General features: G+C 42.9%; 1 protein-coding gene across 6 annotated transcripts in view; it reads left to right on the top strand.

Annotated features, from left to right (window-relative positions):
- KDM1B (lysine demethylase 1B) overlaps positions 1 to 12,885 on the top strand; it is a 44,680-nt gene that overhangs the window by 22,533 nt on the left and 9,262 nt on the right. For 4 of the 6 annotated variants that reach the window (XM_061398757.1, XM_061398755.1, XM_061398759.1 and 1 more), the window contains 8 exons: positions 1,007 to 1,183; positions 1,537 to 1,611; positions 3,772 to 3,909; positions 4,801 to 4,972; positions 7,773 to 7,900; positions 9,027 to 9,158; positions 9,747 to 9,821; positions 11,864 to 11,980. In XM_061398757.1, coding sequence (XP_061254741.1) covers positions 1,007 to 1,183; positions 1,537 to 1,611; positions 3,772 to 3,909; positions 4,801 to 4,972; positions 7,773 to 7,900; positions 9,027 to 9,158; positions 9,747 to 9,821; positions 11,864 to 11,980 — 1,014 coding nt within the window. The remainder of the gene's footprint in view (positions 1 to 1,006; positions 1,184 to 1,536; positions 1,612 to 3,771; positions 3,910 to 4,800; positions 4,973 to 7,772; positions 7,901 to 9,026; positions 9,159 to 9,746; positions 9,822 to 11,863; positions 11,981 to 12,885) is intronic. The other 2 variants (XM_061398756.1, XM_061398760.1) reach the window with 1 other exon arrangement.

Raw genomic sequence — 12,885 nt, 5'->3', positions numbered from 1 at the left:
GACACAACTGAGCACTAACACACCATACAAAACGTGCAGGTTGACATTTATCATTTTTACCATTTTAATCATTGTAAAATGTACAATTCAGTGGCATTAAGTACATACACAGTGTTGTATAACCATCAGTTCTGTGCAGTTCCAGAACTTTTTCATTACTCTAAGAGGAAACCCCACACCCGTTAAACAGTGACTCCCCACTCCTTTCTTCCCCCAGCTTCTGGCAACCCTAGCCTACTTTCTGGGCCTCCCTGGTAGCTCAGCTGGTAAAGAATCTGCCTGTGATGCAGGAGACCCTGGTTCAATTTCTAAGTCAGGAAGTTCCCCTGGAGAAGGGATAAGCTACCCACTCCAGTGTTCTTGGGCTTCCCTGATAGCTCAGATGGTTGAGTGTGCGTGCAATGTGGGAGACCTGGGTTCGATCCCTGGGTTGGGAAGATCCCGTGGAGGAGGGCATGGAAACCTACTCTAGTACTCTTGCCTGGAGAATCCCATGGACACAGGAGCCTGGCAGGCTACAGTCCATGGGGTCGCACAGAGTTGGACATGACTGAGTGACTAAGCACAGCACTGCCTACTTCCTGTCTCTATAAAATCTGCCTATTCTGGGTGCTTCACATAAATGGAATCCTATAACACGTGGCTTTTGTAACCAGCTTCTTTACTTAGCATGACATTTTCAAGGTTCTTCCCTGTTGTAGCGTACGTCAGTACTCTGTTTCTTTTTATGACCAAATCATATTCCGTGTATGGATAGACCACCTTTTGCTTTATACCGTCACCCACTGATGGACGCTTGGATCATTCCCACCTTTTGGCACTTCGAATACTGCTGCCGTGCATTGAGCTCTTTCATACATAGGAATAGAATTCATGCATTGAGCTCTTTCATACATAGGAATAGAATTGTTGTGTCATATGGTCATCCTGTGTTTTCCCTTTTTGAGGAACCAAGACTTGTTTTCGGTTAGTTAGTTTAACAATCTGGTTTTATTTCCAAACACAGGAAGCTCTTACTCCTCAGAAATGTATTCCTCACATCATCGTCCGGGGTCTCGTGCGCATTCGATGCGTTCAGGAGGTGGAGAGGATACTTTATTTTATGACAAGGAAAGGTCTCATCAACACAGGAGTTCTCAGCGTTGGCCCTGACCAGCATCTTCTGCCTAAAGATTACCACAATGTAGGTGACCGTAACCCTAGCAGTGCTGCTACCGACGGTCATGATACATGATCGTACGTTAATAATACAAGTAAAACTCACATTATCGCTGTAAAAGCTTTAGCGAGACTTTTGTAGATTGTGCGTTTCTTCAGGGAAAAGAATATAAACCGCTGTTCCCCTCGACGGTAGAAAAGAGGAAGGGGTGGATGGCTTAGGACAAGTACTGATGTGTTCTTTAGGGAAATAACTTTCTACAAACGGGACAGCAAAGAAATGCAGATGAACTAACGTTGCTTGGCAGTTGGCTCCTTCTAGTACATTTTTTTCATTGCTCTAATTGGATTTTTGTTTCTTTTTTTCTTTTCGTAAAGAAATCAGTCATCATTATTGGGGCTGGTCCAGCCGGATTAGCAGCTGCTAGGCAACTGCATAACTTTGGAATTAAGGTAAGACTTGGGGGACATGGAGGCGAAAACAGATGGTTAACTGCTCCTTTGGTCCAAATTTTCTAAGACTTGGAAACTAGTTCCTGATTTTAGCAAAGAATGCTGCATATATTATATGGTCCACGGGGTCGCAAGAATCGGACATGACTTAGCAACTAAACTACCATATTTGGAGTAGCCTTCTACCCCAAGGAAAGATACTCTTTTTTTAATTTTCATATCAAAATGCATTTTATTAATTTTAGAAATCCTTTATTTTGTGTGTGTGTTGGTTTCTGCCATACAATGATGAGTATGAGCCATAATTATACATATATATTCCCTCCCTCTTGACCTCTGTTCCCCCCGATCCCTAGGTCATCACAACAAACCTAACTGGGCTCCTTGTGTTAAATAGCAGCTTCCCACTAGCTAGCTATATTATTTCTTTTTATCTAGTGTGTTGCCTTATTCTACTTGTTAAAAATTAGCCGAAATAGAGTCGATTACAAAAAAATTGTGCAATTCAGTATCTAATTTCCATTAGATTCATTCAAGTTTCCCAGATTTCTGGGACTTCCTAGGTCTGACTCATTTCTCCATTTTTTAAAAACTTGTTTTGCAAGGACTTTGGTTTTCCATTAAACCAAACGTGAAAATCAATTTGGTAGAATTGAATTAGTTTTTCGCTGTGCTCTGTGTGGCTAAAAGAATCAACATTTTTCACAGCATCTTCTGTGCTGGCGGAGTTTCAGAAATGAGAAAGTTTTCAGTGGTTATGCCTCAGAGGTTTTCCTTTTGGTGGAATGCAAGATCTACATCTTGGATTCTATATATACTACTGACAAAAACGGGAGAATCTGAGTTGAGTTTATAGGAAGTGTGTTTGCATTTCAAAATATTGTCTAAGAGGTATTAAGCAGTGAGGTATTTTAATTGGCCATATGTATATTTCAGCAATAGATATTAGGACCAAGGTTTCTTGTTTTTTGCTTGGGAAATTCACATTATGTTACAGGGAAAGTTATTCCTGAAAAAAACTGTATGTATACATATATATTTATATATGTAACTGAATCACTTTGTGGTACACCAGAAGCATTGTAAGTCAACTATATCTCGATTAAAAAAAAAGTTATTTCTAGCCAAAGTCAGGGGAGGACTTTAGCATTCAGCCTTCCTCTTATAAATGAAAAAAGAAACTAGATGGATGGTTCTGGGTTCATCTGAAGTCAGAAAGAAGGTGGAGAGTCACGAGTTGTAGCCTTTCTAGTTGGAGGAAATGAGGAGTTTAGGTCCGAGGAAGAAGAATATTCAAGAGACCTCTATTGTTCTCCCCTTTCTCTGGGGAAACACCCCTCCTGGTTAGGAAATAGATTCCTCTGAGTAACCTCAGAGATGCTTAGCTCGGGGAGCCTCCTGGAGCCATCAGAAGGAGTGCTCCTAGGGCTCCAGAAGCGAAAGGACTGAAGAGGCTTCCCATTTTCAGCTTCTACAACCAAGGGCAGGGTCACTGTCTGAGGCACAGGGCTATCCACCTGAGAGCAGCTCCCCTGCCTCCAGCATCAGAAGTTTGGAGGAGATAAAGTAGTCTGGCTGTGGGACCAGTCTGTGCTGGCCAAGCCCACGGGGTCGTGCTTAGAATCACATGTGATTTTTTTTCGTCTGTTTTGCCAATACGTTCATTCGTGTCATAGATCCTACATATAAGTGATGTCATATGGTATTTGTCTTTCTCTTTCTGACTTACTTCACTTAGTATGATCATCTCTAGGTCCATCCATGCTGGTGCGAATGGCATTATTTTGCTCTTTTTTTGCGGCTGAATAGTATTCCAGTGTGTGTGTGTGTGTGTACATATACACACACCGCATCTTCTTTTTCCATTCATCTGTCGATGGCCACTTGGGCTGTTTCCACATCTTGGCTGTTGTGAATGGTGCTGCTATGGACATGGGGATGCGTGTATCTTTTTGAATTATAATTTTGTCCAGAGAGACGCCCAGGAATGGAATTGCTGGATCCTTGACACACTGCCCTCTTTCTAAAGTCGTTGTTCTAATAATATGGTAATATATTACCTAGATGCAAAATTCGTCTTACTGTGTCACTTTACCTTTGTACTGCATTTGGGATGACTGTTCCATCTTCTTCAGCTTCTCCGATTGTCTGTCTTTTTAGGTGACTGTCCTGGAGGCCAAAGACAGAATCGGAGGCCGAGTATGGGATGATAAGTCTTTCACAGGCGTCACGGTGGGACGAGGAGCCCAGATTGTCAACGGCTGTGTTAACAACCCAGTAGCACTCATGTGTGAACAAGTGAGTTTCTTTAAGATTTGTACTGTAGATGAACAAAAGATGGTCTCAGTTTGCTTGTGTGCAGTATTAATATGCCTCTAGATAACATGTAATAAACGCAGAATGATTTGTTGCCCCTCATTCCCTCTGAAAAGTAAATAAGAACAAGTACAATCTTCCTTTCTCTGAAGGTGGAACTGGAAAACTTAATCCCCCCTCCCCCCCCCCAGTCTGTAATTATATTTGTGTGTTAATTTGCAGGCCACTTAATTAGCTTATTGCTGTAGGGTTGCCAGATTAAGCAAACAAAAATACAGAATGCCAATTTAAATTTGACTTTCAGATAAACACCAATAATTTTTTTGATATAAGTATGTCCCAGTATCACATGGAATGTTTTGCATGCACTATTTGGGACCTATTTATACTTAAAAAAAAAAAAAAAAAGTATTCATTGTTTATCTGAGAATTAACTGGGCTTCCTATCTCTCGTTGGGCAACCCTACCTGATTTCTTTGAAGACCAAGGCTTTTTGTGAACTATTGACTGACGGTCAGTTCAGCCTCAACTTCTATGAGTGTCTGTGCGTTTGTGTGCTCTTTCCCGTAAGATCCCACAGAGGAGAGAGGGTGTCAGAGCAGGGAGGGGCGGTGCGCAGCACTAGCGTCTGAAGCATGGATAAATCTTGGTGGAGGGCATGGCCCGGAAGCAGTTGTTGGTGCCCCCCCATTCTCCAGTGCCATGCTGGTTTTTCACTGCCTTCCTTTGTGGTCATGACCTGATCAACCTGTATTTTTGAGAGATCCTGACTGACCCTTTGCTCCCCGAGAGCTCTGTCTGATTGCAGCTTAGAACCTGTACCTATTTTTTCCAGGGAAAACTTTTCACCTTCTTATTCTTATTATTTTGAAGCTTGGCATCAGCATGCATAAGTTTGGAGAAAGATGTGACTTAATTCAGGAAGGTGGAAGAATAACTGACCCCACTATTGACAAGCGCATGGATTTTCATTTTAATGCTCTCTTGGATGTGGTCTCTGAGTGGAGGAAGGATAAGACTCAGCTCCAAGATGTCCCTTTAGGAGGTATGGGGAGAATGGTGTTCTGATTGTTCCATCTGAGTCTCATTCTAACCTAAGCTTGATCAGCGGTAGCATCATTCATCCACAAGCCTGGGTGGACCCAATGAGAATAGTCCTTTGGAGCATCCCTTTTGGACTGGCCATTCCACAAAGGGGAGCTAAACTGCTTCAGGGACCTTTAGATGTGTGTGTGTGCATGCGTGCACACATACAGCTTACTTCACACAATAGCCAATGTTTAAAAAAAAATCACGTAAATGTTTAATTTTCAATTTCCCAGAAGAGCTTGCTTTTAAGAAAGCATGTGATAAGCTCTATGTGAATAACTAGCCACCATATAACGACTTTTCTAGATAAGAGTTTCAATGTGCCAGGATTTCTTTTCCTTTTTCAGACAGGTTAAGATTTTTTTTTTATATATATTTTGTTTAAGAATGCAAGACTCTGTATTATAATTTAAGAATTTTAATCCAAAACTTTCAGGCTTTGGTACCAAATGGACCATATTCACCACAACCCCCTAGAAAACCTAACAGTAACAGCTCATTTCCCTGAGGGGGCCAGCTGAGATCTTACTATATTGCTGCTTAAATTGATATTTATTTAACCTATGATTTCATGACCTGAATGTATTCATTTGTAATTCTCGGGAGCATACTGGACTCTCTTACATTGTGAGCATTTTAACTCAACTGTCAGGGTGTTAATTGGCTTCAGCTTTGTGTTTCTGTGTGAGGGTTCTGGCATACGCTCCATCTCTGTTCCGGGTAAATTTCTCAGCAGGGATTGTCTGTCTCTTCTTTTAATCCTCTTGTCCCACCCCACCCGCCATGACCTCAATACTTCACCTCTGAGACCCACCCACTTTCTAACCGCCCTTAGTAAAAGTGTTGACAGACAAACCATAACAGAACATTTTTAGAAACGTCCTGGGGTTGACTGGGATCATTTAGCCAAATGTGGTAGTGTCCAGACCAAGTGGCAAGTTGTTGAATTTTCTGGAAGACAGCGACTAGGCAGACTCGCAGGATGTTCTCAGAATTTGGTTAGTGTTTGTGTGATAGTTGCTGGGCGGCGTTCTCTTTACGATTCTTTCAGGGTCATCATCTACAGAAATTAACAATGTTATTTTGGCTTTACTTAAAACAAGTTATTACGGAAGGGCCAACAATATTTACTCTATAAGTAGTTGTTTTATCATAGTGATATATTTTTTTGAAAAGCTTTAGTAATAATGCCCCCATCTCTACATGAGGTTACATTAGAGCCTGCCTAGTGGTATCTCAGCTGTCTGAGCTCTCACCTTATTAGACTTAGCTCAAAAGACAAAAGTATAAGTAGTTAGAAGCTAGAGTGAATTTCACAAAGCAGATGGACTAACGCTTTAAAATGTTATTTACGTAGAAATCACATTAAGGCTTCTCTCAGCCTGCTTCTACTTTAATTTTATGTACTATTTTAGCAATCTTGGTGCTTCCCACACCTTTACGAAACCTAAAGGAAAACAAAAACTGCATGGCGGGAGACAAGGATGGGATTGGTATGAGAAGGTACTGAAACTGGAAAAAACCCAGAGGTCTAGGAACAAGAGCGTAGCACAAAGATGCCGTGGACGTCTCCATACAGCAGTCTAGCGTGAGAATGGAACGTATTCTGGAGAAGGGAATGGCAACCCACTCCAGTTTTCTTGCTGCCACCCCCTGCCAAAAAAAAAAAGTGGCTCAAAGAATGGAACATGTTAATGAGAACCTTCAGTTGTCGAAAAAAAAGTTAACTGGTATGAAGTTCTGTTTCTAGTCAAGCATGTGCAGAATACCTTATAGAAGCTTTGAGTCTGCCGTGTCTCCGCTGGATGGTTGTCATCACTGGGAACATTATAAAGAAGTCATTTTTGCTGAGATATTTGTCAGGCACAAGCCTTTTCCCCCTCCACCTCCCCTCAAAAGGAATCTAAGACAGTCATCGGAATGATAACACAAGGATGTGTATATGTAGTTGAAAGTTCTAGTTGAATGGGATAGATAAGTGCTGGGGGTTGATAAGCAAGGGAGCGATTCCTGAGGCTGGCAGTGACCAGGTGATGCTGGTCTATAAAGGATGGATGGGACCGGGGTGCGGGGGGAGGGCATTCCAGAGGAGAAGCATGGTAGTAGCAGACGTTGCAGGGTTGGCATTTACCAGGAAAAGATTGAGTGAGTGGGCAGGTGGGGTTTGCTGTCTTTGGAAAGGCTAAAAATGTGCTCACTCTGTCTGGCTGTGGGTTTTGGAATTTATTACATAGGCAATGGAGAACCAGTAATTAAAGGTGTTGAGCTAGAGAGTTGCCTTTGTGAAAGTCCATGGTGGAATATTTGGAATGTTTGCAAGAGATGATAGCCAGTCATCAGTCTGTGATAGATCTTTTGGTCGAGGTGAGCTGTTATAAGAACTTGACTTTAAGGTGGTGCAGTAGGAGCGGAAAGGGAATGGGAGTTCTCTCTCTGTATTTATATATACGGAGGTTACTTTTCCTTTATTTCAAGCAAAAGAAAAAATTGGTTCTCCACTAAGCAGAAGTGAAACAGGGTTGAAGACATAGGGCCCTCATAGCTTCGTGCCCCATTAAGATATGCTTTTCCTTCCTGAGAGAAACCAACCTTGTCAAGACATTTACCCTTTCCCCCGGGACTACCTGGGAAAGCTCTTCCAAAGTTTGGGGCCTTGCGGGTTGAAGGAGGTGGAGTGCAAAGGATAAGGAATTGGACCATAATGTCCAAACTGGTTTTTTTTTTTTTTTTCCTGCTTTGCTCCATTCCCATTGCAGAAAAGATAGAGGAGATCTACAAAGCTTTTATCAAAGAGTCTGGAATCCAGTTCAGTGAGCTGGAGGAGCAGGTGCTTCAGTTCCATCTCAGCAACCTGGAATATGCCTGTGGCAGCAACCTCCATCAGGTGGGCTTGGAACATGCTTGTTTCTCTGTGTGCGTGTTTACATATCGAAATATTGAGCCCGCGATGGTCTGGATAACGGGGATCAATGGGTCTGCCACTTAAAAGTCCCAGAACCACAGCTTTAGAGTATACAAATCCCATGGTGGTTTTGAAACAAATTCTTTAAAGCAGGAGAACCTTTAAAGAAGCATTATTTCTGCAAATAATGACTGTGAAGATGCTCACGCTATAAACCTGAACACAGGCAGGCTGTTGTGCTGAGGGGCAGGGGTCACAGGCTTGTGTCTGTCCACTGTCCTCTTCAGGGGGCCCTCAAGGCGTGCCTGTGCAACCGGGAGCTGAAAACACTGCTCTTAAGAAGCCAGAATAGAGCATCTTTGCACTTAGGATCTGTTTGTCTTGCTAAAATAAATTTAAAATTGCCTAGGTCAGGAAGATCCCCTAGAGAAGGAAATGGCTACCCACTCCAGTGTTCTTTTGTGGAGAATTACATAGAGCCTGGCGTTGCAAAGAGTTGGACACAACTGAACAACTAACTTTCACTTTTCCATTCATGTCACCAACTCTGATCATATGACTTGGATATGCTGCACGTTGAATCACGGTTCTGTAGCTGATCCCCAACTTAATTATCCTCTTTGGTAGGGGTGGGCGAGGGACAACAACTGATGTTTGCATTCAGTGATTCTTTGCAATTGGAATAACACTTTTCCAAAATCATGCTGCATTTCAACTTCTATGGAATTTCCATGTCGAAGACATCTAGGTGGCATATTTCTATATGGAGTTGATCAGATGTGGGTCTCCTCTCGTGGAATTCTCCCTTTCCAGTGTTGTTGATGTATAATACATCTTTTTGTCAGGGAGTGGGACCCATGGCCAAATCATATGTACCTTTTGTTCTAAAATAAGCTTTCCTGTGCATTACTGAGAAATTTCCTTCCCCTGGCAGCAGTATCTACCTGGCTCCGGCTGCTCGTCCATCACCCCCGCTCCCTTCCTGTTTCACCCTCTGTCCTCCTGCCTGGGATGGCTTTCCCCACCCTGAGTTCCTCTTCTCGTGCCTTAGGTGCAGGCCACAGGTTTTCCACCATCTTGTTTTCCAACCTCTCCTGGTGTTTCCCAGGTGTCTGCTCGCTCCTGGGACCACAATGAATTCTTCGCCCAGTTCGCCGGTGACCACACCCTCCTCACTCCCGGATACTCCGTCATCTTAGAAAAACTGGCTGAGGGACTGGACATCCGGCTCAGGTCTCCCGTGAGTGTCCACAGCGGTGGGTGGCTCAGGTTTGGTGGCGTTTGGAGCATGTGAAGTTTGGGATTTGTAGATTACATGGCAGACAGGCGCCTGCTTTGATGTCCAGCCAGTCTCTGCAGGTACTTTTGATACTGTGATCAGTTGCATTATCCTTGTCGGTTAGGTCACTGCTGTTGTTGGAAACAATAGTGACTGAGATGCACTGTTATTAATAATCAAGCGTTTGGGTTGCTCACCACCTCCCTGATCCAGCATGGTTCTTTTCACACTTAAATTTTCCCTTCAGATATACATTTCTATGAAATCATATTGTACATGGTTATAACTATAGAGGCAATTACATATATATGTCTGTATTTCACCTTACATGATGTTATAAAGATTTTTCCATATTCTGACATAATGTTTATAAATTTTAATGACTGAGAGTTCCCTGAAGGAAGTGATAACTGTTTAGTTCTTCGAATGCCAGGAAGTGGTTCCCCATAGCCTTGGAAATGTAAACTCCCATCATCAAAGAATTGGAGAGGACCCCGGATCGTGTGGTTCCATCCCTCATTGTTTTCCATGATTGCTTTTCTTGAGCAGGTACAGAGTATTGACTATTCTGGAGATGAAGTGCAAGTTACCACTACCAGTGGAGCAGTGTGTACAGCACAGAAGGTAAGCGCTGTGCGAGCACTGCGTGCTGCCAGGAGCCTGGGAGTGAGGGAGACCAGGCTTTTCCACCCAGCAGTTTGCCTCTAGCCATCTCCCTGGAACCTTATTTGACCTCTGCAGAATTCTGTATCTCCTCTAGTTGTGTGTGGATGTACACATCAGATTTCATTCTTTGACCAGCATATAGATTCATGGCAGATGGAATTCTGGGTACTGCTGCATTAGTTCTGAGAGTTGAACAAGGAAAGAAATTCTTTGGCCAAATAAGTTTGTAAAGTATGATATATGAGTCTATGTTTCGGGTTAAATAAGAGCATTTTAAAGGCTCTGAGAAGTCCTGCATTTTAGCAACCTCTTTTCCTTTGTTTAATTCAGTGGTTTCTAAGTGGGTGGTGTCTTTGTTTTTGTACCACAGAACCTTTTTTCAGGTCGAGAACACTCTGTGTTTTTGTCTTGAAACTGGCAGAAGTACTTTTATGTCATTTGAATTTTTTGTAAACAGCTTTAGTAGGCGGTCTGTGAAAGGTGCTGTAATGTAATAAATGAAATCACATTGAGATTTCTGTAGTGTTGGAAAACAAAGTATTGGGGGTGGAGGGGGCTTAATAAACCCCATCGATTTATTTAATTATGTCTGAAGTGTTTACCAAAAAGTGTAACTGATGAACTACCACTAGTTCCTAGATTAGCTGTGTTTTATGCTTTTTCAGTTAACTAAAAATATTTCATTTGCATGTCAAATGGGAAAGACATAGTGTATAATTCTAGGGGGGATGGATAATTCTTCATATTGTTCCTGCCATTAACTAGCTAGGTAGTGAGTATTGGTCATATAGACTTTGGACTAGCAGTAGTTCTCAGCCCTGGCTGCACTTCTGAATCACCTATGGTGCTGTTTTAGTCACTAAGTCATGTCTGACTCTTTGCGACCCCATGGACTGTAACCCACAAGGCTCCTCTGTCCATGGGATTTTCCAGGCAAGAATACTGGAATGGGTTGTCATTTCCTTCTCTGGGTAGAATCTCCTGGGAGGTGCTTAACAGAAAGGTTACAGAGCCCCACCCCACGTAGGTTCTTGCTGAACTCGTCTGGTCATGTTTTTAAAGCTTCCCAGGTGATTCCAACATGTGACCAGAGTTGAAAACCACTTGTCAGTAGCATCCATATTTGTGATTCCCCAGGTGAGAATCAGGCCAATATCTAATATTCCTCCTAATGGTAAAAAAATTTTTTAAATACTACCTTATAAAATTGTAGGCTTCTCTTGTGGCTGAAGCTGAAACTCCAGTACTTTGGCCAGCTCATGCGAAGAGCTGACTCATTGGAAAAGACTGATGCTGGGAGGGATTGGGGGCAGGAGAAGGGGACGACAGAGGATGAGATGGCTGGATGACATCACTGACTCGATGGACATGAGTTTGAGTGAACTCTGGGAGTTGGTGATGGACAGGGAGGCCTGGCGTGCTGCGATTCATGGGGTCGCAAAGAGTCAGACATGACTGAGCGACTGAACTGAACTGAAGTTGTGGCTCAGATGGTAGAGAGTCTGTCTGCAAAGCAGGAGACCTGGGTTTAATCCCTGGGTCAGGAAGATCCCCTGGAGAAGGGCATGACAACCCGCCACAGTATTCTTATCTGGAGAATCCCATGGACAGAGAAGCCTGGTGGGCTACAGTTCATGGGGTCGCATAGACTCAGACCTGACTGAGTGACTGACACTCACAGGCCTTATAAAACTGCAAGTCAGCTCGCGGCTCAGGACAACACGCTAGGTGTACTAACCCCGCTGTGTCACCCTCTGCCTGACCCTGACCTGGCCCATTTACTCTTTTTCTTTGTATTCTGTCTTTTAGAGAAATTAGAGTTTCAGGCTGTGATTCAAAAAGCCTGCTCTGACATGACGAAAGCAGATACTTTTAGTAGTCAGCACGCATCACACAGTTTCAATTGGACGTTACCCAGCGTATAAGTGAAAGATTTCCAGCCCAACAGGGTACATTGATAAACACTTGACAGACTGTAAATGGTTCATTATCTCCCACAGGTGTTAGTCACTGTACCACTGGCTTTACTGCAGAAAGGTGCCATTCAGTTTAACCCACCGTTGTCAGACAAGAAGATGAAGGCCATCAACAGCTTAGGAGCAGGCATCATTGAAAAGGTGACTGAATTACGTAAGCCTGGAAACTGGAGAGATGAGTATCAGATGACAGGGATCCCCAAACTTCTGGTATTGGGAAATAGGTGATTTTTGAATCCACATCACATTCGAAGACTTCCTTTTCCTTTGAGTAATTGTTCCTGAAGAATACAGAAGGATATCATCAAAACAAAAAGAGCAGAGCGGACGGAGCTCTGCAAGTTTTGATTCAGGAGAAAGACTTTTCATTATTCAGGGTTTGAACTGGGTATATAAATGGGCAATTCTTTTTTTTTTGTCCTGCTTTCCATATCTACCCTTCACTAGTAGTAGTAGTAATAGTAGTTTAGTCGCTAAGTCATGTCTGACTCTTGCCACCCCCATGGACTATAGCCTATCAGACTCCTCTGTCCATGGGATTCTCCAGGCAAGAATACTGGAGTGGGTTGCTATTTCCTTGTCCAGGGGTTCTTCCTGACCCAGAGATGAAATCTGGGTCTCTTGCACTGCAGGCAGATTCTTTACCAACTGAGCTACCAGGGAACCCCTCATACCCTTCACTGATTAGCCCCAATGAGGAGAGTGTTTCTACTTTCTTTGCCTTGAAAAACTGTATTAGCAGAATCTGCCAGTGCTGCAGTAGGTACCAGCAGACTTATGAGTAGTAAGACTTTTATCTCCTGAACATAAGCTTCAAGACTAAGTCTCAGCAGTGCTCTGCATCTTTGGATTAGCCTAGAGGTTGTCAGTGGGTCCCACCATTATCCGTGGGAGGACAGGACTGAATGGCATTAAAAAACATGTTCACAGAGAGAACAAAGGATAGAAGAATGGAAAGGGAGTATGTTTGAGTTTTTTGGAACATCTTTTTTTTTTTTTTTAACATAAGTATTTAAGAGCTATGGGTGGCTTCTTAGCGATTGCCA

This window comes from Bos javanicus, chromosome 23 (assembly GCF_032452875.1).
Source record: "Bos javanicus breed banteng chromosome 23, ARS-OSU_banteng_1.0, whole genome shotgun sequence".
NCBI lineage: Eukaryota > Metazoa > Chordata > Mammalia > Artiodactyla > Bovidae > Bos > Bos javanicus.
This window is presented reverse-complemented; position numbering and strand designations above follow the sequence as displayed.